The sequence below is a fragment of the Littorina saxatilis genome, linkage group LG2, assembly GCF_037325665.1.
Source record: "Littorina saxatilis isolate snail1 linkage group LG2, US_GU_Lsax_2.0, whole genome shotgun sequence".
NCBI classification, from domain to species: Eukaryota; Metazoa; Mollusca; class Gastropoda; order Littorinimorpha; family Littorinidae; genus Littorina; species Littorina saxatilis.
In genome coordinates this window covers 39129776-39155629 of record NC_090246.1, presented here as the reverse complement: position 1 = coordinate 39155629, position 25854 = coordinate 39129776, and the positions used below count along the sequence as shown (strand labels likewise).

At 46.8% G+C, this 25854-nt stretch overlaps 1 protein-coding gene across 1 annotated transcript in view; it reads left to right on the top strand.

The window, feature by feature from the left end:
• Positions 1 to 25854, top strand: part of LOC138952971 (uncharacterized) — a gene marked incomplete in the record, with an annotated part of 65682 nt that overhangs the window by 21427 nt on the left and 18401 nt on the right. Inside the window, 8 exon segments of the mRNA XM_070324738.1 lie at positions 6901 to 7135; positions 9101 to 9159; positions 11089 to 11216; positions 11928 to 11960; positions 12702 to 12734; positions 14464 to 14530; positions 14880 to 14975; positions 25320 to 25540. Of these exon segments, the coding sequence (XP_070180839.1) occupies positions 6901 to 7135; positions 9101 to 9159; positions 11089 to 11216; positions 11928 to 11960; positions 12702 to 12734; positions 14464 to 14530; positions 14880 to 14975; positions 25320 to 25540 (872 nt within the window).

Genomic DNA, 25854 nt, shown 5'->3' with positions numbered 1-25854 from the left:
CACCCTAAAAAAAAGTTAAATAACTAAAGAACCGTACATTTTGCAAAATTCAAAGCAATTGCTGAATTAGATACTTTGACGAGTTTAGACACAACAAACAATAGATACCTCCCTATATGATGTGATGTTGTAGACTAGACAACCAACGAAAAACATGTGTACAGTCAGAAAATGTAAACCGCAAACTGTAAAAACACTTGACTCTGTTACTTCTCAGATATTCTGAACAAACTGTAATGCTTCGTAAAGTTAATTCCTTGCTTTAATTCTCTCGCAGGCGGAATACGAATCACAAGACGAAGAACAAAAACCCAAAACAGCAGGCTCCCAGAAGCGCGAACTTTCCATGGAACGACAACAACCACACGCGCAGGGCAAAAAGTCGGGGCTTCCGAAAACCCCGGGAAAGCTCCACCCCTCCCACGAAACCTGACAGAACAAGAGTTGGGTCTGCTGCAGAAGATCGTGAAAGAGGACTGGTTCCCCCAAGGAGTCCTTCCGGCATTGAGCCTGTGATGGACGTGCTGCTGTCTTTCGTGGACAAAGGGGAGATCAAGGTGTACACCAAAGTCTGTGACTACATCGTTGCCATCGCTAAGTGAGTATGGTCTGGCCAATTATTTGCATCTAGTTCTCTTGTCGAAATGTAACTTTTCATTTTGAGAGAATAGTATTGTTGTATTTTCGTTGTGTTGTGTTGTGTTGTGTTGTGTTGGTGTTGTGTTGTGTTGTGTTGTGTTGTGTTGTGTTGTGTTGTGCTTGTGCTGTATTGCATTGTATTGCATTGTATTGTATTGTACTGTATCGTATTGTATTGAACTGTATTGTATTGTATTGTATTATATTGTTTTGCAATGTATTGTATTGTATTGTATTGAATTGCATTGCATTGAATTGTGTTGTATTGTATTGTATTGTATTGTATTGTATTGTTTTGCAATGTATTGTATTGTATTGTTCTGTATTGTATTATGTTTCATTCCCTGTAATTATTTTTCGCAATGTTCATGATTAATGTTTCATGTTCCCGAGTCAAGCTTCTGACCGGTTCTTGGCATTTGTGTCTGAATATTTTCCTCCAACGGGCTAACTTGACGATTATCTTTGGTGCTTGGACGTAAGATTGCCAGAATCTGTTGACAAGTATAGTTCACCGGAAAACGCAGTTCTACAGAACCAGGCAGATCATTGGGATAAACATTAACAAGACATATGTGTAGACACGTTACTTGCGTTCAATAGAGGAGCGTTACACTACAGCGTTTTAACGTACAGAAAGCTGACTTTGACCAAGTAGACGGTGCAGGTCCACTTTTAGTAAAACATCTGCGATTGTGCGCTTAGACTGAAAATCACACCCCACACTATTTCTTGGGATAAGACCATCCCTCCACTTGGACCCATACCAAAAATAAACACCCTGTCAACTTGCTGTGATGACTTGTACTTTCTGATGAATTATTTTCTGAAAATAAGACAAGTGGCTTTTACAAAATAAATTCATCCACAAATTCCCAGTGCGCACAGTGAGTACCCCAGCTGCTGAGTTTTGGCATGGAACCAAAAATATTGTTCTCACGTGTTTAACGAAGACGATAAGAATAACATACAAAGCATTTGTTATTCGTATCGTCTTCGTTAAACACGTGAGTACAGTATGTTTTGGTCGTTTTGTTTCTCGCTCTCACCATTGTTCTGCTTTCATGCATTCTTCGACGTTACTTGAAGAGAAGTTATGTTTGCTCTGGAATGCCTCTGTCCTCAGAGAGATAGGCATACCCCAGCGCTACCTGAACAGATGTGGCGACAGACTGACCAAGCAATCAGCACACACTGCGGCCCTCATCCGCAAGAAGAGCCTGTGGACGCTGCGACAGTTGGGCATCAACAGAAAGGACCTCATCTCCGCCATCCTGCCTGGTCTAGCTGATGCCAAGGTATGCATTGGTCAGATGACTTAAGATGAGTGTGGCCTGAATGCATGCAACTATATCTGATGCAAAGGTATGAATATGGTCAGATGCCTGTAAGATGAGTGTGGCCTGAATGCATGCAACTATGTCTGAATTGTGGCTTTTTTTTTACTGCAGCAATATGACAAGCAGTGCTGATTAACCTTTTTTCTCAAGGTGGCTCACTATCGCCCGCTCAAGCTTCGATAAATTATGAAGATTCCGGAAACGCCCGCTATACACAATGCTAATATGCATGTCATTCCAATTTATTACACCCCCGGTATAGGGGTGTGTATAGGATTCGGTCGATGTGTTTGTTTGTGTGTTTGTGTTCGCATATAGATCTCAAGAATGAACGGACCGATCGTCACCAAACTTGGTGAACAGGTTCTATACATTCCTGAGACGGTCCTTACAAAAATTGGGACCAGTCAAACACACGGTTAGGGAGTTATTGGTGGATTAAGATTCTACAAGGACTTATAGAGGGACATATTAATGGTCAAAGGGAAATAACCTTCTCAGTTGGTGGCAGTGAGAATGGTAAGGACGGGGGTGTTTTTCCTACCTCGGAGGAATTTCTTGTTTATACTGGCTTCCTGCGAAGTTTGTGCGTCTATATATTTGGAAAACTAACCGTAGTTCCTATGACACCATAAATTATCTTAAAGTTACTTTTCATGCCATGGGAGGAAAGGGGTTAAGGAGCTGAATCTACATTGGTATAGTAACAATTGAACCATGGTATCCGTGTTCTCCTGGTTTCAAAATCCCGTTGCTGTGGCAAGTTTTGAATTTTACCAGAATAAATCTGGATCTTGTGTGCAATACAAACACGGTTGTGCATGCTAACAGGACGACATACGGGAGGAGGCAATAGCGGCGCTGAACGATCTGATGGGCGAACAGGGACAGCAGGGATTGTCTGATCTCATGACGTCACTGGGCATGAACAAACCACTCAACACTAAGGAGGAAAGAGTAAGCAATTTTCGTTCTTGTGCTTGAGGAACATTGATTTTTTCACGTTCATGAGATGGGGTTTAACTGCAAAATATAAACAGCCTTCTCAGCCAGTTGGTTGTGCAGGTTCAAAACCATATAAAGCAGTTTGTTGTTGCTGTTTGTTCTGCTTTGTTTTTAAAGTTTCACTCTCTATTACTCCCTGGTTCAGTTCTTCTGTGGGCTTTTCTGTGTTACTCTTCCTTTTCGTTGCTTTGTTTAGTCTAACAGATAAGATTCAGTTTTAGCACCTAGACTGGGCCTGATGCCATTTACAATGGAACCCAGCGATGATGCTATCAAGGCAGTGTGCTCACTCTCTCTCTCTCTCTCTCTCTCTCTCTCTCTCTCTCTCTCTCTCTCACTCTCTCTCTCTCTCGCTCTCTCTCTCTCTCTCCTCTCCCTCTCTCTCTCTCTCTCTCTCTCTCTCTCTCTCTCTCTCTCTCTCTCTCACTTCAGTCCCCTTTCTTCCCCCTCTCCCTTCTTCCTTTCACTTGCAGAACCAGTTGTTATTGACGAATTCTGGAGAGAAAAAACCCGACACGTGTCGGGTTTGTTTGGACTGCGAAAAAGTAAACACTCTTGCTTTTTGTGAGCCAAACATTGTACACGAGCTCCTTTTCCACGTGTTTCTGACACACCCTTCGCTAGTGACTAGCCTTTAGTGCCACGTGGGAAAGTTTGACTCACTAAAAGCAAGAGTACTCGCTCTTTCACAATCCATACAAACCAGACAGAGGTGATTTTTTTTCGGAATTCCACTATTTACAACTTGTTCTGCGAGTGAATGGAATGAGGGAGAGGGGGCAGAAGGGGAAATAAGTGAGAGAGAGAGAGAGAGAGAGAGAGAGAGAGAGAGAGAGAGGGAGAGAGAGAGAGAGGATGGAGAGGATGGAGAGAGAGAGAGAGAGAGAGAGGGAGAGAGAGAGAGAGAGAGAGAGAGAGAGAGAGATGGCTGTCAAGGACTGACAGGTGAGTACTGTTCACAAAATTTGAATCGATCGCAAACTGACACCTGTGAAACTTTCAGCAAGCCGCCCTGAAGGCCATCAGCGAGAAGTTGACCACTGGGGACAAGAAGGGGGGCAAGGGTGCTGGCTGGGACACCGCCAAGGAAAAGATTCAGATTTGGGTGGGCAGTCTGACCGCAAAAGACCCCACCTCTTCCTACGAGGCCAAGGCTGCGGAGGTAGGTTGGATGAAGTCGGTAGTAAAGCGAAACCCGCCTTTTTAAGATGTTCAAAAGTCTTGCAAAAAATCAAATATATCAGAAAATATATATATCTTTTTTTTAAATATATTTATTTTTTATTTACAACCAAAATATATTTTAAAAAATCAGGCCTTAAAAGGGACGGATTCTTAAAATGGAGGTAAATTTACAGACGTTAATAAGAACAAAACATCTGAGAAAGCAGGGTCTTAAAAAAGGGTGAAGTCTTAAATTGGGGGGTCTTTAAATGGGGGTGTTGTACCGTGTATGTGTGAGTGCGAATACCACTAGGTACAGACTTAAAGTTCAGCTCGCTCTCACAGATCTGGACAGGCTTTCGCGTAAACAGTGGGATTTTGTTTGTTCGTTCATGAAACTCCCACGGCTTTTACGTGTATGACCGTTTTTACCCCGCCATTTAGGCAGCCATACGCCGCTTTCGGAGGAAGCATGCTGGGTATTTTCGTGTTTCTATAACCCACCGAACTCTGACATGGATTACAGGATCTTTTTTGTGCGCACTTGGTCTTGTGCTTGCGTGTACACACGGGGGGGGGGGGGGGGGGGGGGGGGGGGGGGGGGGGTGTTCGGACAGCGAGGAGAGTCTGCACACAAAGTTGACTCTGAGAAATAAATCTCTCGCCGAACGTGGGGACGAACTCACGCTGACAGCGGCCAACTGGATACAAATCCAGCGCGCTACCGACTGAGCTACATCCCCGCGGGATGTTTTTTTTTAATGAATTCATTTTACTACTTGCGGCCTTTTAAGAAACTGATTCATCGATAAATTCTAACTCACCTCAGAGTGTTAATGTTTGTTATGTATCCAAGTTGTGGGGTGGTCTTATCCCAGGTACGAGCCAGGCCGAATCTGCGATGGTCAGCCGAACTGTTTTCACGAGAAGAGTGTGCCTTTAAACAGAGCACAGTGAAAACTGTCTTACACAGAGTCGAAGGACAGTTTGTTTGCCAAACAATAAATACATGAGGGTCAACCTATATTAAAGTGATGAGCGCTGAACTGTGCAGTAGACTGAATAGATCAGAGGAAGCATTACAGAAAGTGTGTGTGCATCGATATATCTGCGGTGGTGTCTTTGTATAGCCTACCTCTCTGACCTGTCTACAAGTTCATACTTCACCATAGGATTGTCTCTGACACTGTCTCTTAGAGATGAGCTTTAACTTGTGAATATAACCAACCTAACACCTACCCATTCACTCCACCAACTAACGAGCTGGCCAGTCAACCAGCCGACCGATCACTGTTCCAAAAAAATGGAACTGAACTGAACTAAACTTTATGAACTGAACTGAACTTTATTTTACAAGGATTAAGATTGAGGCTATGCCTTTCTTACAATCTGTCTTTGAGACCGACAACTAGCTACTCCACATCACATCATGTGAAATGAAACATTTTGACCTCAGGTTCAAAAGCAGAGCAGTCGCTGGGACACTTTCACCCCTGGTGCGTCACGGGGGTCAAGGGCCAGCATGACCTTCTCAGAACTGGACTCGGACATGGACGAAGAGGAGTTTGTGCGGACCAAGTCTGGTCACTACCACAAACCATCACGGCACAAAACATCTCTCAGCCACAAATCCAGTAAGTCAGGAAACCGGACCCGAAAGGGATTTTGTTGGGTGTGAATTCGACCAATTTGGTAACGTTGTGCTGAAACGAAAGTTCAACTGCAGAGTTGATACTGATTGATTTTTGCTTCCTGCGTGAATATGTGTTTTTCGAAAAGTCAAATTGAGATACTACAAGTTGCTAGTTGCAGTGATGCCAGTGATATTCCGTGTTCAGTTATTGCACGTTTGTGGAAGATGCATACATGTGCTTTATACGAACATCAAGTTCTTTTTTTACACATATTTAGCACACATTCAGACGTAATGTGCGTAATGTGATGGCGCTTGCTGAGTAAAATTGTGTGTGTGTGGTGTTGCTACTGTTGTTGTTGTTGTTGTTGTTGGTGTTGGTGTTGGTGTTGTTGTGTGCGTGCGTGCGTGCGTGCATGCGTGCTTGATCCTCTCTACAGGTTCTTCCATTTTGGCCGCTTATTTGTATCTGCCTATTTCTATACACGTATGATTTTGCGCGTTCATGAGCTTCAACTTGTGTTTTCATGTTTGTGATTCTCTTAAAGGTACTGAACTTGTCAAATCCAGGTGCACGGAGCCCCTGGGGCTTTTAGTCATACCTCAGGCAGCTATCCGTTAGAAGAACTACCGAGTTTCATTGACTTGCACCCAAAGAGTCAAGAACTGCGATTTCTTTACGAATTAATTTCGGACTCTGTCCCGGCTGGTCTTGACCTATTTTTGGATCTAAATTTAGATCAGGTCACCACATCATGCACAAAAAGACACGTCACTAGTAGCAAACTATGTCAGACATCATCATGAGTTTGTGTAAAACAAAATGGAGGCCGGAATCACTCAGTTGAATCGAACTCCGACCAAACACCACGTAATAACTAGGTTAATTTATGCACTCGCGTGAACAAGCCAACTGTCGAGCTTCACAGATGTCGTCGTTGGGTAGTTTTGGGTTTGTTTTACTACCATAGGAGGATTTTTTGAACTGTAAATGCACTCAGCTGCAGCAAAAACGCAAAACGAAGGCTGTGAGCTGCCCTGTGCCTTAAAAGTAGCCTATCTGTTAATTCTGATTTCACCCCCATAATATTCTCACCAATCATTCTTTCTTCACAACAGCAGGCAAACAGGAGTCCAATGTGTCGGAAAGGGTTGAGCAGGGAACAGAAACTTCGCCTCCACATCGTAAGGGCGACATGATTCCCACAAGGCGAGCAGATGAGGAGTATTTATTCAATCGCTGTGAGCGTTACGGATCGGAGTATTTCGACGCTGGGGGAACGGATGAAGACGATGAGAATATTTATGGCTCCAGGGCTCAGTTCTTACCCACCGACGAAGACTTCACTCCAACGTAAGTCGACTTTTTTTCGTTTAACCATGCAGTGTCTTCATCAAGTGTATAAAAAGGATAAAAACAACAACATTAAACCTTCTTTGTGATGTCTTTACCCCTTTTTTGGTTACATTTTTATTTGTATTTGTTCTCTTGCTTTCGCTTTCCTCTGAAAACAGCATGTTTCAATCTTGCTTTCAAGTATCAAAAGCACCTTTTCTTCATTGTATATATGCTGTAGGAATGGGGTCCGGTCCGGGAAGTCGGTTTTAAAAACACGTATGCACTTGATTTTTTTCTTCTCTTCGTGATGTTTTCTTAGATGGTTTTTGGTTCCGTCTTATTTTGTTAGCTTATTTTGTTTTGTGTGTTTTTCTGTCTTTTTTTGATGCATAATTGAGTCCTTATGTGTTTAACCACGCACATTGGTTTAAGTTTCATGAATTTATTTTACTCGCACTATTTACTGTTTTCTTTTGCCCCGACTTTGTTTCCATTACTTGAACTCTTTGTTGATTTCTCTTGCCCCGATTTTGTTTCATTTACTCGAACTCTTCACTTATTTCTTTTGCACCGATTTTGTTTCATTTACTCGCATTTTTTGTGTACCCTCCCCCCCCCCCCCCCCCCCCCCCGATTTTGTTTAATTTTTTTGCACTCTTTGCTGTGTTAGCCACGATTTTTCTTCGCTGATTTGTTTTGCATCGATTTTGTTTAATCTACTTGATCTCTTTGCCGATTTTTTTTGCCCCGATTTTGTTCCAATTCTTTGCTCTGTTAAGCAGATTTCTTTTGCCCCGATTTTGTTTCATTTACTCGCACTCTTTGTGTATTTTTTGCCCCAATTGTGCTTATTCATTTCTTTGCACTCTTTACTGTGTTAGCCCCGATTTTGTTTTTTTTTACTTTAACTCTTTGCTTATTTCTTTTGCTCCGATTTTGTTTAAATGTTCTGGCACTCTTTGTTGTGTTTGTCCCCAGCATGTTTCGTTCAGACACAGGCGAAAGTATCTGGTCTGATGATAATCTCCCTTCGTTGATCAAGCAGCAGGTTTGTAGCTTAATTATGTAAATTGCACAGCTGTTGTGGTTTAAGTTTATTTGTATTGCGATTCATGTTGTGAAATTTCGTTGCGGATAGGACTGTATGGTTACACAATAACCAAAAAATACAAAATCACCATTCTGTTGGTTGTGGATTCTGCATATTTTCATAATTTCACTGTAAAGGTGGTCGTCTACATTTTGTTTTCTGTTTGCTGAGAACATGTGTTTGCCTAAAAATACTGACCAATCAAATTCATGTCACTATGCTTATAGCCACGCCCAAACAAGTGCAGCAACAGTTTGACACTGGAGCGCTGTCCACGCTTTTTTTTAAACGCACGAAATGCACGGGATTTGAGAGGAGTTTTGCGCTTGGCATTTTCCAAATAAGGATATCCTAATATGAGTACTACGCTGGAATACTACAATGAATTTTCAAACGGCTACACTGGCTTCGTCTTTCCTGATCGAAAGGGGGTGTATTGTTGATAATTGTAGATAATAGACTCTGCATTTGAATGGTCAAATGGCGATTTCGGTATAAAAATGTAGACAAGGACCTTTAACAAAAATAAACAGAACATTATTAAAGACTAAGCTCTCATTGCTTACTAGTTAGACCCTAGTTAGGCTGGCATAAATATTTTTTTCTTATGTCAAACTATACTTTGCTATATGGATCCTCCTAATTGTAATGTTGAAGCCATGCACGCACACACACATACTCACGCACACAGAAATCATTATCCCGATCATCCCTTCAGCGAACAACTGTTTTGTAAACATTACCTATCCTGTTATACAAGAGATGCTTTTACTGAACATAAACAAATAAGAGCTAATGACCTCTTATGTCCATCACTATGAACAGAAAGATTTCTTATATTGTGCAATTTGTTTCAACGTTAATTGGTATAACTGATATTTGACCTACAGGCCAAGGGGAGCCTCCATCCAGAATGTCCATGCCCACCAAGAACAGGCAACTACCCTTGGTGAGTAACCTTCAAGGCCCCATCAAGGCCCCATCAAGGCCCCATCAAGGCCCCATCAAGGCCCCATCAAGGCCCCATCAAGGCCCCATCAAGGCCCCATCAAGGCCCCTTCAAGGCCCCATCAAGGCCCCATCAAGGCCCCATCAAGGCCCCATCAAGGCCCCATCAAGGCCCCATCAACACAGCAAATTGACGAATTTTGGAAATAACTCTGTCGGGTTTGTATGAGTTGTGAAAGAGTGAGTACCCTATTTTGGACACCAAAGCCATGATCCAGAAGAATTTGGGTGTCCTAAACATGAATACCCTTGCTTGAATTTTCTGGGACAAACTTACGACACGTGGTTCCTGTAAACGTGTATATATACGACACACACCCTTGCTATAGTGACTGGCTTGTAATGTCACGTGGGAAAGTTCCCCCACGTGACATTATTTCCCACGTGACATTATAGGCCAGTCACTAGCGAGGGTGTGTGTCTCGTTCACGTGTACAGGAACCACGTGTCGTAAGTGTGTCCGATGAAAAGCAAGGGTACTCACTCTTTCACAACGCAAACAATCCTGACAGAGTTATTCCGAAAATCGTCTATTGCACACTCCTTTTCGGGAAAAAAGTTCAACTCACCATCTCAAAATAAATCTGGCCAGCCTTTTACATTGGATAACTTCAGGCCATCCCTGCTCTTGGACATACAACAACATCAGCAGCCTCGATGTTTCCTGTGCCGAGAGGGAATTCTGTGATGAATTCAGTTCCATTGACACTTGTGTCACATAGGAAATTAATTCATGACAAAAAAGTTCCAACTCTGAACTGAAACCAGTCAGAATCTTGAGTTTGGGTATGTATTCTCGTGGAGGGATGGTCATATTCCATGTGCACACTCAGAGACGGTATCCATGGCCCATCTCCGTGGCACGTAACAAACTTCGGTCACCACCAGGAATGCAGGTGGATTATTACACCTTAACACCCATGCACCTGGGTACCAGGCGCGACTCTTGATGCTGCTAGCTTTCAACTGGGAGAAAGAGACTCAGATTGCCCCGCAATTTGTTATGTTATATGAAGTCTTATATCGCGCGCGTATCTCCAGACTCGGACTCAAGGCGCAGGGATCTATTTATGCCGTGTGAGATGGAATTTTTTACACAATACATCACGCATTCACATCGACCAGCAGATCGCAGCCATTTCGGCCCATATCCTACTTTTCACGGCCTATTATTCCAAGTCACACGGGTATTTTGGTGGACATTGTTTTTATCTATGCCTATACAATTTTGCCAGGAAAGACCCTTTTGTCAATCGTGGGATCTTTAACGTGCACACCCCAATGTAGTGTACACGAAGGGACCTCGGTTTTTCGTCTCATCCGAAAGACTAGCACTTGAACCCACCATGCACCTAGGTTAGGAAAGGGGGGGAGAAAATTGCTAACGCCCTGACGCAGGGTCGAACTCGCAACCTCTCGCTTCCGAGCGCAAGTGCGTTACCACTCGGCCACCCAGTCCTGAATTTCCAATGCGATAATAAGTTAGCGTTTAAAATTATGTGAAATCGGCAAATTTTAGAAGCTGTCGCGCTCATTTGGCAAATCGCTGCCGACTTCGCGAAATGGGCAGCGTTTTTTCGATTACGCGAAATGGGCAAAAATGTTACCTTTTCCGTGAATTGGGCACGAGACATCCATCCATATCCATTTTGAATTTGCGTGTCTATCATACTGTTTTAGCCCGTCGAAATAGTATTCGGTTGCATCGAATCCTCAGTGTGTTGTTTATTATCATTTGATTTGGAATTGTGTACAGAATAATTTATGTAAGCCTATGTATGTTTTTGTGAGGCGTGTAGAATTATTTTAGGATTTGCGTCATATAAATATCCTCATTATTATTATCATTATTATTTGTTGCCGTGTGCAGGTCAGCAAACAGATGGACGCAGGAGACGGTACTGGCCGCAAGACCGCTCTGGTAAACTGGCCGACTATGACTCGGATGCCCATTCCGTGTCCCAGTATGAGACTGACCAGGAGGGGGGAACTCACAGGGTAGGTCACTGTCGTGTGTTTGTTTGTTTGTTTGTTTTTGTATTTGTTTGTTTGTTACGTTATTTGTTTGTGTGTTACTTTATTTGTTTGTTTGTTACTTTATTTGTCTGTTGTTTGTTTGTTTGTTAATGGTGTTGTTAGTTTGTCTGTGTGTTTGTTTGTCTCTGCCTTCCTTCCTTTCGTCCTTCCTTCCTTCCTTCCTTCCTTCCTTCCTTCCTTCCTTCCTTCCTTCCTTCCTTCCTTCCTTCCTTCCTTCCTTTCGTTATGATAACAGTATGACACTGACCATGAGGAAGGAACTCACAGGGTGGGTGACTGCCTGTCTGTGTTTGTGTCTGTCTGTATGTGCGTCCGTCCGTCCCTCCTTCCGTCCGCCTCTATAACGACTTTTGCAACATTTATTAAAATATGAGACTATATACTGGAACACACAGGATCAATAACAACTATTTGTGTGTTTCTGTCTGTCTATCTGTCTGTCTGTCTGTCTGTCTGTCTGTCTGCCTTTACAGCGACGTTTGCTGTTTATCACATAATGAGTTTTACTATAAGGGAGGAACTCACAGTATCAATGACAACAATGTGTGTGTTTCTGTCTGTCTGTCTGTCATTCGTTTAAGTGTCCGTGTGTGCGTTAGGTTGGTTGGTAGTTTAGTTTACTGGATGGTCTGTTTGTGCCTGGCTGACAACGACTTCCCCACTCTGTCACAGTACGAGACAGACCGAGAAGGAGGAACTCACAGGGTTCGTGACTGACTTTGTTTGTGTCTGTTTAACTGGCTGTCTGCCTGTCGTCTTGTCTGCCTTCCTGCCTGTCTGTCTGTCTGTCTGATTGCCTGTTTTCCACCTTTCAACCTGTCTGCCTGCCTGTCTGCCTGCCTGTCTGCCTGATTGCCTGTCTGCCTTGCCTGTCAGTTTGCCCACCTTTCAGTCTGCCTGCCTGCCTGCCTGCCTTCCTGCCTGTCTTTCTATTTGTTTGTCTGGCTATCTGCCTTCCTTTATGCCTGCCTGACTGCCTCGTCTGTCTGTCTGTCTGTCTGTCTGTCTGTCTTTCTCTGTCTGTCTGACTTTCTTGCCTGATTTTCCGCCTGCCTCCCTTTGTCTACCTGCCCACCTGCCTGTCTGTCTGTCAGTCTGTCTGATTGTCTGTCTGCCTTGCTTGCCTGTTTGCCAACCTTTCAGCCTGTCTGCCCACCTGTTTGTCTGTCTGTCTGTCTGTCTACTTGCCAGTCTGCCTGCAAGCCTGTATGTCTGTCTGTCTTTCTGTATGCCTGCCTGTCTATCTGCCCACCTGTCTGTCTGCTTTCCTGCCTGCCTGCTTGCCTACCCACCCGCCAGTGAGCCAGTCTGTCTGTGTGTCTGTGTGTCTGTCTGTCTGCCTGTCTGCCTGTCTGTCTGCGTCCGTCCGTCCCTCCTTCCGTCCGTCTCTTTTTAAAGATGGTTTGTTTGTGCCTGGCTGACAACGACTTCCCCACTCTGTCACAGTATGAGACAGACCGAGAAGGAGGAACTCACAGGGTTCGTGACTGACTTTGTTTGTGTCTGTGTGTTTATCTGCATGCCTGCCTGCCTGCCTGCCTGCCTGCCTGCTTTCCTGCCTACCTGCCTGCCTGCCCGCCTGTCTGTCTGTCTGTCTGCCTGCCTGCCTGTCTTGCCTGCCTGCCTGTTGGCCACTTTTCAGCCTGTCTGCCTGAGTGCCTGCCTGCCTGCCAGTCTGTCTATCTGTCTATTTGCCTGCCTGCCTTCCTGCCTACATGCCTGCCTGCCTGTTGTCCTTGCCTGTTTGTCCGTCTCTCTGTCTGCCTGTTTGCCATGCCTACTTGCCCTCCTGCCTGTCTGTCTGTCTGTCTGTCTTTCTTCCTTCCTTGTGTGATTTCCTGCCTGCCTCCCTGCCTGTCTGTTTGTCTGCAGGATCAAAGACAACCATTTTTGTGTTTCTGTCTGCCTGCCTGCTTGTCAGTTTATCTGTCTGTCTGCCTGCTTGTCAGTTTATCTGTCTGCCTGCTTGTCAGTTTATCTTTCTGTCTGCCTGTTTGCTTTGCCTGCCCGTTTTTATAGTGAGCTTGCCTGCCCACCTGTCAGTCTGTCTGTCTGTCTGCCTGTCTGCCTGTCTGCCCACCTGCCAGCCTGTCTGTCTGTCTGTCTGCCTGCCTACCTGCCTGTCTGCCCACCTGCCAGCCTGTCTGTCTGTCTGCCTGCCTGCCTACCCACCAGCCTTCCTGCCTGCCTGACTGTCTGTGTGTCTGTCTGTCTGCCTGCCTGCCTGCCTACCCACCAGCCTTCCTGCCTGCCTGACTGTCTGTGTGTCTGTCTGTCTGCCTGCCTGCCTACCCACCAGCCTTCCTGCGTGCCTGACTGTCTGTGTGTCTGTGTGTCTGCCTGCCTGCCTACCCACCAGCCTTCCTGCCTGACTGTCTGTGTGTCTGTGTGTCTGCCTGCCTGCCTACCCACCAGCCTTCCTGCCTGCCTGACTGTCTGTGTGTCTGTCTGTCTGCCTGCCTGCCCACTCACCAGTCTTCCCGCCAGCCTGTCTGTCTCTTTGCCTGCTTGCTTGTCCGTCTGCTTGCTTGCCTACCCACCCGCCAGTGTGCCTGCCAGCCTGCCTGCCTGTCAGCCTGTCTGTCTGTCTGTCTGCCTGCCTGCCTGCCTGCCTGCCTGCCTGGAAGCCTGCCTGCGTTTCTTGTTGTGGCTCAATGCTTTCTAGCAGAAACACATTATAATACCTCTTTAATACCGAAAAATCAAAAAATGAGTTCAGTGACCGCAGAAGGCATGCAGCCAATACTGTAAAAGCCTGAACACGGCAATGTAGGCTACTTGAAATGAAAAGGAAACGTCAAGAATGAGTGATTTATTGTAACTGGAAAGAGTATGTTTGTATATGTTTCTAGTTGACACACATCTTCCCCCACCCCCACCCCCACACACACGCCTTTGTGTCATCTGTTATTATTTATATGGGTACATTCCTGCATTGCAACTTGACACAACTTAAACTGAATATTGCAAGAAGAAATATTTTCAAAAACATAAGCAATGACTGCTGAAGTATGCTTGATTTTGTGCAGTGAAATTGATCAGAAGCATTGTAATGTTCAGTAGGACGTGCCGCTTGAGAACAGCAAAACTGAATATTTGGAAGGGTGAAATGTGCCTTGTTTCGTGTCGAAGAGTAGGGTATGTGTAACATAAATGCACAGAATTACAGAACTGCCTGAAGAAAGATGTTTGATTTTGTGTTTTCCAGACAGCAGATGGGACTGATATTATGAGCGTGGCTGACTCTGGTATTGTGTCAGACATTTCTTCACACGGTAAGCATGTTTTGTTGTGTTGTGTTGTGTTGTGTTGTGTTGTGTTGTGTTGTGTTGTGTTGTGCTGTGTTGTGCTGTGTTGTGTTTGTTGTGTTGTGTTGTGTTGTGTTGTGTTGTGTTGTGTGTGTGTGTGTGAGTGCGCGCGCGCGCGCGCGCGCGTGTGTGTGTGTGTGTGTGTGTGTGTGTGTGTGTGTGTGTGTGTGTCCATGAGTATGCGTTTGCGCAAACGCGTGCGTTCATGCGTTTCTAATGTGAATATGATTCAGAAAACGAAATACACATATGCAATTGACGGGCTTAGACTTGACAGATATTCTCATCCTTTATTGAAGAAAATGCTTGCTTTCAGTACATCCACGGGACAGCCTGTACAAGCAAGGTCTCCCGACGCTCTCCCCTATCACCTCACAGTCGCAGCTCGCTGGAGAAAGACCCAAGAAGAAAGGTAAGGCTTCATACTTTAGTCAGTGTGTGGGAGGGGCGGTGGGGTGGGTGGGCTCTGGAGAGAAAGAGCGAGAGTGTGTGTGTGTGTGTGTGTGTGTGTGTGTGTGTGTGTGACATGTGTGTTTGTGTCTTTGTCTGTGTGTCTGTATGTGCCTGCGGTTGTCTGTCTGTCTGTCTGTCTGTCTGTCTTAGTTTAAATACGTCTTTGAATACTCAAACAGTCTACCTTGTAATGGCCAGTATGTCCCATTTGCATTTTAGAGGCTGTACTGAAATGATCCCAGCGAGAATGACTTCAAACCTTCGTTGCACAAAATGCTCTTCGTTGTGTGTGAATTAACTAGTGCAGTTATTGAACAGTTTACCATCAAATAATAATCAGACCATCACAAGAGGATTGTTATACTTTTTATGAGCGTGGGACCATAGCAGTATTATTTATGAAAATAACCCGGTTAAGTGGCCTATTCAGACTAAGTTTAGCCTGGTTTCATGGAGATTGTATCTTTTTCTTTGACGCTTTGAGCACCGATTTAGCAGTTTATTGTTCAAAGTGCTGAACTGTTGGGTGCCACTGCTTTAGAAATCGATATTCACCACAACAGTTGATGTGCGTTGTAGCGGGGAAAGTGTGTCGGCAGTTAGAAGGCATTTTGTCCGGACGAGTTTACAGAGAGAGGGGAGCATTACGTGAATGAAGAGAATACACATTTATCATGAGACTGTTGAAAAGTTTACGAGTTGTCAGTTTATCAATAGTTTGTGTCTTCACAGAATCCGACGAGCCAGAAACGGAATGTTAAGTTGCAATGAAAGTTTTTGTTTTCGTCTCACTGTCTTGTCTATCTGTCTGTCTGGGTGTCTGTCTAACTGTCAGTCAGTCACTCTGTCTCACTGTCTTGTCTATCTGTCTGTCTGGGTGTCTGTCTAACTGTCAGTCAGTCACTCTGTCTCACTGTCTTGTCTATCTGTCTGTCTGGGTGTCTGTCTAACTGTCAGTCAGTCACTCTGTCTCACTGTCGCCAGTCAGTCTGTTTGTCTGTCTGTCTCTCTCTTTGAGTGTTTATCTTTGTTTGTTTGTTTGCTTAACGCCCAGCCGACCACGAAGGGCCATATCAGGGCGGTGCTGCTTTGACATTTAACGTGCGCCACACACAAGACAGAAGTCGCAGCACAGGCTTCATGTCTCACCCAGTCACATTATCCTGACACCGGACCAACCAGTAGTGTTTATCTGTTTTTGAGTCACTTGAGAAAAAGTGACTCTATGTAATCGGTCAGTGTTAGTCTGTCCGGCCGGCCGTTCGGCCGTCCGGCCGGCCGTCCGTAGACACCACCTTAACGTTGGACTTTTCTCGGAAACTATCAAAGCGATCGGGCTCATATTTTGTTTAGTCGTGACCTCCAATGACCTCTACACTTTAACGATGGTTTCGTTGACCTTTGACCTTTTTCAAGGTCACAGGTCAGCGTCAAAGGAAAAATTAGACATTTTATATCTTTGACAAAGTTCATCGGATGTGATTGAAACTTTGTAGGATTATTCTTTACATCAAAGTATTTACATCTGTAGCCTTTTACGAACGTTATCAGAAAAACAAGGGAGATAACTAGCCTTTTCTGTTCGGCAACACACAACTTAACGTTGGGCTTTTCTCGGAAACTATAAAAGTGACCGGGCTCAAATTTTATGTGAACGTGACTCATTGTGTTGTGAATGGAAAATTTCCTAAATAAATTATCATTTAATTAATATACTTACCCGAATCACATTAGCATGGAGTCACCTGAGATGCTTATCACTGAAAAACGCTTACCCGGCTAAAGAATTTAAAGGGAAGCAACCCCATCACCAAAACGAAAGTGAAAGTAGCTTTGGTAATGGGCCAGTACACCGGGAGTTACCTCCCATACGGGTGTATGCCACGTCACTTCCTCTAGGAACACGTGCCTATTATCATACGGCTTTAAAAAATCTTAAAACCATAAGCGGGGCAGGTGGGAGGGAATACAGTATGTGATTCGGGTAAGTATATTAATTAAATGATAATTTATTTAGGAAATTTTCCATTTAATATCATATTCTTACTCCGAATCACATTAGCAGATAACATCAACAAGGCGGTGGGCTAGAAATGAATCAAAACTCACCATCAAGTTCTGGACAGGAACTGGCCTGCTGCTATGAGCGCTGGAAGGCCTCTGGAGCCATCCTGTCGAAGAGCTGTGACGTCCCGAAGATAAAAGTTTATGAAAACATCTTCGGAACGCCAATACGCAGTTGTCAGCACCTCCTCTAGACGTCTGGAGCGCAGAACTGCCAGAGAGGATGCCCACGCCCTCGTTTCATGGGCTCGGGCCGAGTCAAGTGGCAAGGAGGGCATAACCCCCCCCCTCTTTGTGCGACTCCACTCATAAGCCTGCTTGATGAGCGAGGACACCCACCGGGCCAACGTTACCTTCGACAAATCTTTCTCGCGCCTAGTAAGGAGAGAGATAAACAACAACTTCTGAGAACTAGACCGAATCGGCTGAGTCCGGGCTAAGTACAGACGAAGTGCCCTCACAGGGCAATTGACCGAATCGGGGTCATCCGGGGCCAACGCGCTGGTCAGAGCCTTAACTCTAACCAGCGGAGAGGCCTGCCCCGGAGACTGATTCTTGGCCAGGAAATCAGGCCGGAAACGCAAAGATGCGGAACCGTCCGGCTCAAAGGAGATATCTCCAGGCTGACCCGACAGGGCGTGGACCTCGCTACCCCGTCGGGCCGTAGCCAACAAAAGGAGAAACAGCGCTTTGCGAGTGACATTGAACAGACTGGCCTCGCTTAAAGGCTCAAAATCCGCAGAACGAAGGAATTCCAGGATTAAAAACAAGTCCCACTTGGGAGCGGGCAAACGAGCTTTAGCTTCCTTAAGAGCAGCCCCTTTAATGACTGCAGCTATAACGCCCCCGACTCGAACAGAACGACCAATCTGCTTAAGAGTCGCCGAGATAGCGGAGCGCCGGACCCTCAACGAGGAGACTGAGGCGCCCTGCGAAGACATGAAAGAGAGGTGGTTAGCGACCTGAATAGAGCGCGGAGCCACCGAACTCACCCCTCTAGCTGAACACCAGGCAGTCCATGCCTTCCAGTGGGAAGCATAAACTGAAGAGGTGGACGCTCTATGCGAGCGAGCCACCAAGTCCAGAGTCAAAGACGACGCCCCAGAGCGCTTCAGCGAGTCCCGAACAACTTCCACACGTGAAGCTTCAGAAGACTGGGCTCCTCGTGTGGAATGCCTGTTCGGGGCTGCACTAGTTCCCCTCGCACGAGTGCGAGAGGAATGGGGGGCCCTTGGGCGAGCCGAAGAAGATCTGGAAACCAGACCTGCGACGGCCACAGAGGAGCGACCAGAAGAAGAAGGGCCGGCTCCTCCATCTCCGCTTTCCGGATTACTCGGCTGAGTAACGGAAAGGGAGGAAAGGCGTACGCCTCCAGACCCGTCCAGGGAAAGTCCAGAGCGTTCACTCGCCATGCCTGAGGGTCCGGGAATGGCGAGACGAACACCGGAAGCCTCTTTGAGTACCTTGTGGCAAAAAGGTCCACCAGAGGCTTTTGGACCTGGGCCCAAAGGCGAAGCAGTGCCCCGTGAGTGATCGTCCACTCCGACTGAAGCACTGTACCGGAACGACTGAGCGCATCCGCCAAAGTGTTCAGCCTCCCTGGAAGGTACCTGGCCGAGATCGTGATATGATGCTGAAAGCACCACACCAGGATCTCGCAAGCCCTCTCCGAGAGAGACGGGGACCGCGAGCCTCCCTGCTTGTTGATGTACGCCGCCACTGTCATGTTGTCTGTAAACAGACGAACATGTTTGGCGTACAGGGAGGGCAGAAACTTGGCCAGAGCTAGAGCAACTGCCTCTAGCTCCAGCAAGTTGATGTGCCACAAGGACTGCTCCGTCGTCCACAGACCGGAAGTAGTCTGAAGATCTGTATGTGCCCCCCAACCCTCCCTGGACGCATCTGTAAAGAGGTCCAGGTCGGGGAGGGGCACGACGATCGGAACACCTCTGCAGACCCACTCCGTGTCCAACCACGGAAGGGTCGCAGACTGGAACCATCCCTGCAAAGGGATGAGGGCGTCCCAGTCCACCAGAGGAGAGTCCACAAACGGCTTCAGCGCGAACTGAAGCGGACGTTTGTGGACCCGGCCCAGTGAAACCAGAAGAGCCATAGACTCCATCTGCCCCAAGATGGAGGCGAGCGAGCGGATGGAAGCCATCAGGAGAGGTAAAGTGGAGCGAATCTGGGCTTGGAGCTTGTCCACCCTTCTCTGAGAAGGCTGGACAGTCCAAGCGACCGTGTCGAAAGACATCCCCAGATAAGTGAATGTCTGTGACGGGGTCAGCTCCGACTTTACCCGGTTGATCGAGAACCCCAACGAGTTGGATTCTCGAAGAACCGTCAGGGTATCCTGCGAACAGCCGCTCTGGGACTGGTTCATGATGAGCCAGTCGTCCAGATAAGCCCGCAGACGGATACCCTGGGACCTCACCAGTGCACAGACCTGTCTCACCACCATGGTGAAAATCCATGGTGCGAGAGACAGCCCGAAAGGGAGTGCGCGAAACTGGTAGATCTGATCTCCCCACCGGAAACGAAGCCATTTCCGGTCGGCCGGATGCATAAGAATGTGAAAGTATGCGTCCGTGAGATCGATCGAGGTCACCCAGTCTCCTGGGCGGAGAGAGTCTCGGACAGAGGCTGGCGTCTCCATCTTGAATTTTATCTCCCTCAAGAAAGTATTGAGGAGAGATAAATCCAACACGGGACGCCATCCTCCTGATGCTTTGGGAACAGCGAACAGACGCCCGTAAAATCCCAGGGAGCTGTGGACCCGAACTCTCTCCACCGCGCCCTTCTGCTCCAGGGAGGCAATTTCCGACTGCAAGACGGAACGTGCTTCCTGCGAGAAGGGGGGCTTGAACCGCGGAGGCACTCGGGTAAGAGGCGCCTTTTCCTCCCGCCAGAGTAGACGGAAGCCCGATCTCACCACTCCCACAATCCATTGGCTGTCTACTACCGACATCCAACGAGAAAGTGCCCGGGAGGGGCCTCCCGCCATCACCAAGGTGGAGGGCGGGAGGGAGGTGAGATCGGGAGCGCTTCATTGGGGGTGTGGCTTACTTCCAGAGCCGCCACGCCCCCTCCCCGATGCCGTCCTCTTCTTCCCACCACGAGCGGCCGGCGGAGCCTGCCGCTTCTGAGCTGGCTTGGGGTTAGACGATGTCTGAGCCTGCTTCTGTTTAGAAGGCTGAGACTGTTTCACCCCCTTCAGAGTGTAGTCAAGGAACTGACTGTCCTTGTTTGACTGAATCTCCTTCTGTCTGGCATCCAGTGCCAGCGGACAGAAGAGAGACTCCTCTGAGACCGGGGAGACTCTCAAGGTCTCCCTAGTAGCCAGTTCCGTGAATTGGGACTGCGAGAGGAAGAGATCCCTCCTGCAGAGTACCGCTTGGGTGTACTGCAGGGAGGAAAGACGCAATTGTTCCTCATTGACCTTGGCCAATGCGGCCAAAAGCGCAGAGACATCGTCCGCATTCTGTTCTTCACTGAGAGTGAAAGGAACTAGCGAATCGGTCAATGCCCGAGACAGAGCCCGAACGAGAGTCTCCGCAATGGAGGACAGTTCGATCTGCCGACGTCCAACCTCCTCAGCAGAGAGGAGGGAAGCCTCGGAAACCGGCAAAACCGAATCACGCTTGATCGGTTTAGTCAGAAGAGGCAGCAATTCCCGGGAAACCGGAAGGGTAGCCCTAGGGAGTGCAAAAGACGCCAGCCAATTCTGGCTCTGATTGGGCATGCCAAGCTTCCTATTGGCCGTAGGCACGAAGGAAGAGGCTTGGGCAGCTGAAGCCACCCACTGCTGAGCTGATTCCGGAACTGGACCAAAAGGAAGCAGTAACGGAACAGGCACTGGCCGAATACCACTCCCCGCATGTGCTGGACGAACCAGTGAATGCGAAAGTTGGTAAGCCACTGACGGAGACTCGGCGAACCGGAAGGAAGAAACATCCTCCTGTGCCGGCCGGAAGTCCGCCATGGCAGAAGGAACGAATGATGCGGAAGAGTCCGCAGCCACCACCCCTTCAGGAAAATAACGAGACGTTACTTCCGCCGCGACGTCAAGAACAGCCTTGAGCTTCGACGGAAACACGCCCCGCGACTCCTCGCTGACCACTGATGGAGCATCAGAATAGTCACACGTGGAACCCTGACCGAAGTCACCAGTTCCGGAAGCAGAAGCATGCCCTGGCAAACCGGAAACCGGAAAAGCCTGAGCACTAACGTCATCCTGCCGCCCAAAATCCTGTGAAGGTAAAGGGTAAGCAGGACGACCATCCGCAAAAACCGGAGCTGGATGAGCTGACGTCACTCCCCCGACTGAGTGGAGTGATGCCTGCTCAAGCCTAGGCGCTTGAAAGCCGGAAGGCGCACGCTGTAATCCACTATCTGGTATCCGGAAGGAACCACCAGAAGAGGAAGAAGCGTTTCCGGCCGAAACCGGAAGTGTAGTCAACGGAACCGCAAAATGCGGAAGTGAAGACTGCACTGGTTGACTTCGCGATCCGGAAGGACCGGAAGTCAGTGAATACTCCATCCTGCCGCGACCGCCGTAGCGTGCCGGAGCGGACGGATCATCACTTCCGGCAAGTGCCGGAAATGCGGCAGTCGAAACCGACTGCCGCCGCTGTTCGAACAAGTCCGGGGCCTCGTAGGTTATCGCCGGAAATGAAAGATCAGCAAGGTATCGGTCGTGACCCGATGCGAAAGAGCTGTCCCCCGAAGGAGAACGTCCAGGCGCCTCACGAGGGCTATCGGACCAGCTCTGCTTACCAACCGACGCTGAAGAGGGAGGACGCTGCTCCAAGCCGGAAGTGGAGGACAAAGACACGGAAGCCAATGCCCGGACGTCACTGCCAGATGCCGGAAACGCCGAACTGCTGGCGACGGAACGCTGAAATTCTGCCTGCACCAAGCTGCGGATTTCTGGAACCAGTGACTTTAACAGAGAGGAAACCAACGCACCTTGTCCAGGTGCTAACAAAGAAGACGAAGTCTCCGATGTAGAGACAGGTGCAGAAGTAACAGTAGCGCTAGGCGCCGCAAAAGAAGCAGAAGTAGTAACAGCGCTAGGCGCCGAAATTGGTACAGCCAACAAAGTGTTACGCTCTTGGTCTGTAACAAGTAACGTTGCTTTGGAAGAGGAAGACTTAGCCTTAATTTTCCCCTTGGGGTCCGACTTGCCACGGCGCTTGTCTGAATCAGACATGTTGACAACAACACGTGGCAACGCGAAAAAATTTACTGAAACATAAGTCTAAACGACTGGAAAATTCAGTAAACACACGCACTAATGCGTTAACAAAATACTATAGCTAAACTTGCCCCACAAGCAGAGGCACGGAGAGCTACAAACAAAGTCACACGAGCTAGAAAACTAACTCACACAACAAAATGGCGACACGCAAGACACTGACACAAACGTCAACAACACGTGGCAAAGCCAAAAAGATTTACTGAAACGTAAGTCAAAACGACTGAAAACACAGTAAACACACACGCTTACGCGTCAACAAAATACTAAAGCTACACTTGCCCAAACAGAAAGAGGGCACGCAGAGCTACTAGCAAAGTCACACGAGTTAGCTAACTAACTCACACAACAAAATGGCGAAACACGCAAGTCACTGACACACAAGTCCGTAAAAAACGGACAACGTACAGTAACGAAACAGCGCAAACAACCAACAACAAACGGGAACGAGCTCACCAAACTGTAGGCAAGGCGAGCAGACAAGCTGGGTAACGTGGCCGGCGGGTGTCACTCAAACACACAAGGTCAGCCACAGAGCGTCAAAAAGTGAACCGTCCTCTCCGAGGTGAAAAAGACGTATGATAATAGGCACGTGTTCCTAGAGGAAGTGACGTGGCATACACCCGTATGGGAGGTAACTCCCGGTGTACTGGCCCATTACCAAAGCTACTTTCACTTTCGTTTTGGTGATGGGGTTGCTTCCCTTTAAATTCTTTAGCCGGGTAAGCGTTTTTCAGTGATAAGCATCTCAGGTGACTCCATGCTAATGTGATTCGGAGTAAGAATATGATATTAAATAGCAATTTCTTCCTGTCCATCTGATGCCTCATATAATATTCAGAACTGCGAAAGTGACTCGATCGAGCGTTTGCTCTTCTTGTTATTTGCTGAAAATCATGCAAGTTGTGTCCCCTGAATGCCAGAAAAGAGTATCTTTCATTGAAAAATCTTCAAAATTGAGTTTTGCTTTTTTTATTTTTTTATTTTTTAACGATCAAAACAAGAGAAAAAAATAGGGTCGGTCAGGGAATAGAAAACATTGGTTTTTTTCTCATGGCCTTTGTGTATTAGTATAACACCTAGTATTGCTGGTCAGGTAGCTTAAGACGTGTACAAGAAAATCTTCAATATCTGTCATCTTTTTGATATGTGGATCAGCTGGGACATTTCTGGAAGACATTTTGTATTTATTTCATTCAGGTTTTAGTTGCCTTTGAACTTTGTGAAGTCAAAAGCTTTAACATTAGCAAGTTAGATGCGCAAACAGAATCATACAAGTGTAGAAAAAAAGTCTTATTTATTCTCCACCTGTGGTTATCCTGTTCATTTGACAGGGTGAGAACAGCAGTTAAACTAAGTAACACAGCTTGAACATCCAATGTGAGATCCCTTCAGTAATACAATCCAAAAAATGGACACCCCCTTCCTATTGTAGCTTCTTCTTCTTCTTCTTCTTCAGCGTTCCAGAATGTTCTGGTTACATGTGAGCTCGTTTGCCCATATGGGTTCCCCACACTGTACTATGAGAGCATAGTCAGCTCACTCCGCTTTCGTTGAGTAGGCATGCTGGGTATTTTCGTGTTTCCATAACTATGAACTCCGACATGGATTACAGGATCTTTTCCGTGCGCACTTGGTCTTGTGCTTGCGTGTACACACGAAGGGGGTTAAGTCACTAGCAGGTCTGCAAGTTGACTTTGGAGATTGGAAAAATCTCCACTCTTAACCCACCAGGCGGCAGCGACCGGGATTCGAACTCACGACCTACCGATTAGGAGGCCGACGTCTTACCACCACGCCACTGCGCCCCTATTGTAGCAATGAAGAAGGTTGCTATATCCTTGTGGCCCATACAGACTGTGACGGTGACTGATTGTAATGTCCATCCATCTGTTAAATCATCCTAGACATAAAAAGACCCTTGTAATGAAGAGACATTTGTGGCTAGTACCAAGGGTGCTCTCTTGACAGGTGCAGTACTAGTGTACTTCTTCTTCTTCTTCTGCGTTCGTGGGCTGAAACTCCCACGCACACTCGTGTTTTTTTGCACGTGTATGACCGTTTTTGAGTCACTTGAGAAAATGTGACTCTATGTAATCGGTCAGTGTTAGTCTGTCCGGCCGTCCGGCCGGCCGTCCGTAGACACCACCTTAACGTTGGACTTTTCTCGGAAACTATCAAAGCGATCGGGCTCATATTTTGTTTAGTCGTGACCTCCAATGACCTCTACACTTTAACGATGGTTTCGTTGACCTTTGACCTTTTTCAAGGTCACAGGTCAGCGTCAAAGGAAAAATTAGACATTTTATATCTTTGACAAAGTTCATCGGATGTGATTGAAACTTTGTAGGATTATTCTTTACATCAAAGTATTTACATCTGTAGCCTTTTACGAACGTTATCAGAAAAACAAGGGAGATAACTAGCCTTTTCTGTTCGGCAACACACAACTTAACGTTGGGCTTTTCTCGGAAACTATAAAAGTGACCGGGCTCAAATTTTATGTGAACGTGACTCATTGTGTCCATCTGATGCCTCATATAATATTCAGAACTGCGAAAGTGACTCGATCGAGCGTTTGCTCTTCTTGTTAAATATTTGTACAGAACTCTGTTGAAGCGATAGGATGGAAGATTATGGGCTTACTTTACGTTTTTGTCAGTAATGCATTTCTCTCTCTCTCTCTCTCTCTCTCTCTCTCTCTCTCTCTCTCTCTCTCTCTCTCTCTCTCTCTCTCTCTCTCTCTCTCTCTCTCTCTCTCTCTCTCTCTCTCTCTCTCTTTCTTTTTCTCAGAATCGAGTCACTCAACGGTGCAGGTGTAATTCAGATTGAATACAGTGGAAAACGATTTGGTTAAAGAAGTGTAGAGGGGGATTCAGCATTTGCCTGAGAACATGCTATTGATATCGTTTCCCCACTTTATGTGTGCATTTAAACTTTCTGACCAAGACCTATGCATTCATTTTTACCTCAAACTTTCAGCACCAGAAGGGCGAGACCTTTTCGAGACTCCTGCAGCGCAGCAACGCACGCAGAAGAAGAAGGGGATGGGGAAGGAGAAAGAGAAGGAGAGCGGAAAGGAGGGGAAGGTGGTGTTCACCTCCAACAACCTCCCCCCTATCACCTACATCAACACCGAACAGCCCACCACGGCAGGCGAGGCGGGACTGAGATGTCTTCATAGCATCAGAGTGGTGGACAAGGTGAGAACATGTGTGTGTGTGTGTGTGTGTGTGTGTGTGTGCGTGTGTGTGTGAGTGTGTGTGTGTGTGTGTGTGTGTGTGTGTGTGTGTGTGTGTGTGTGTGTGTGTGTGTGTGTGTGTGAGACAGGTGATGGAAAGTGATGAATGTAGTCACTGATACAAATGCAGACAAAAATAAAGACCGACTGACGGACACACACAAACGTTCGCACCAAGGGAAAATCTCACTGTCACTGATAGATACAAACACAGACAGACAGAGAGAGAGAGAGAGAGAGAGAGAGAGACACACACACACACACACACACACACAT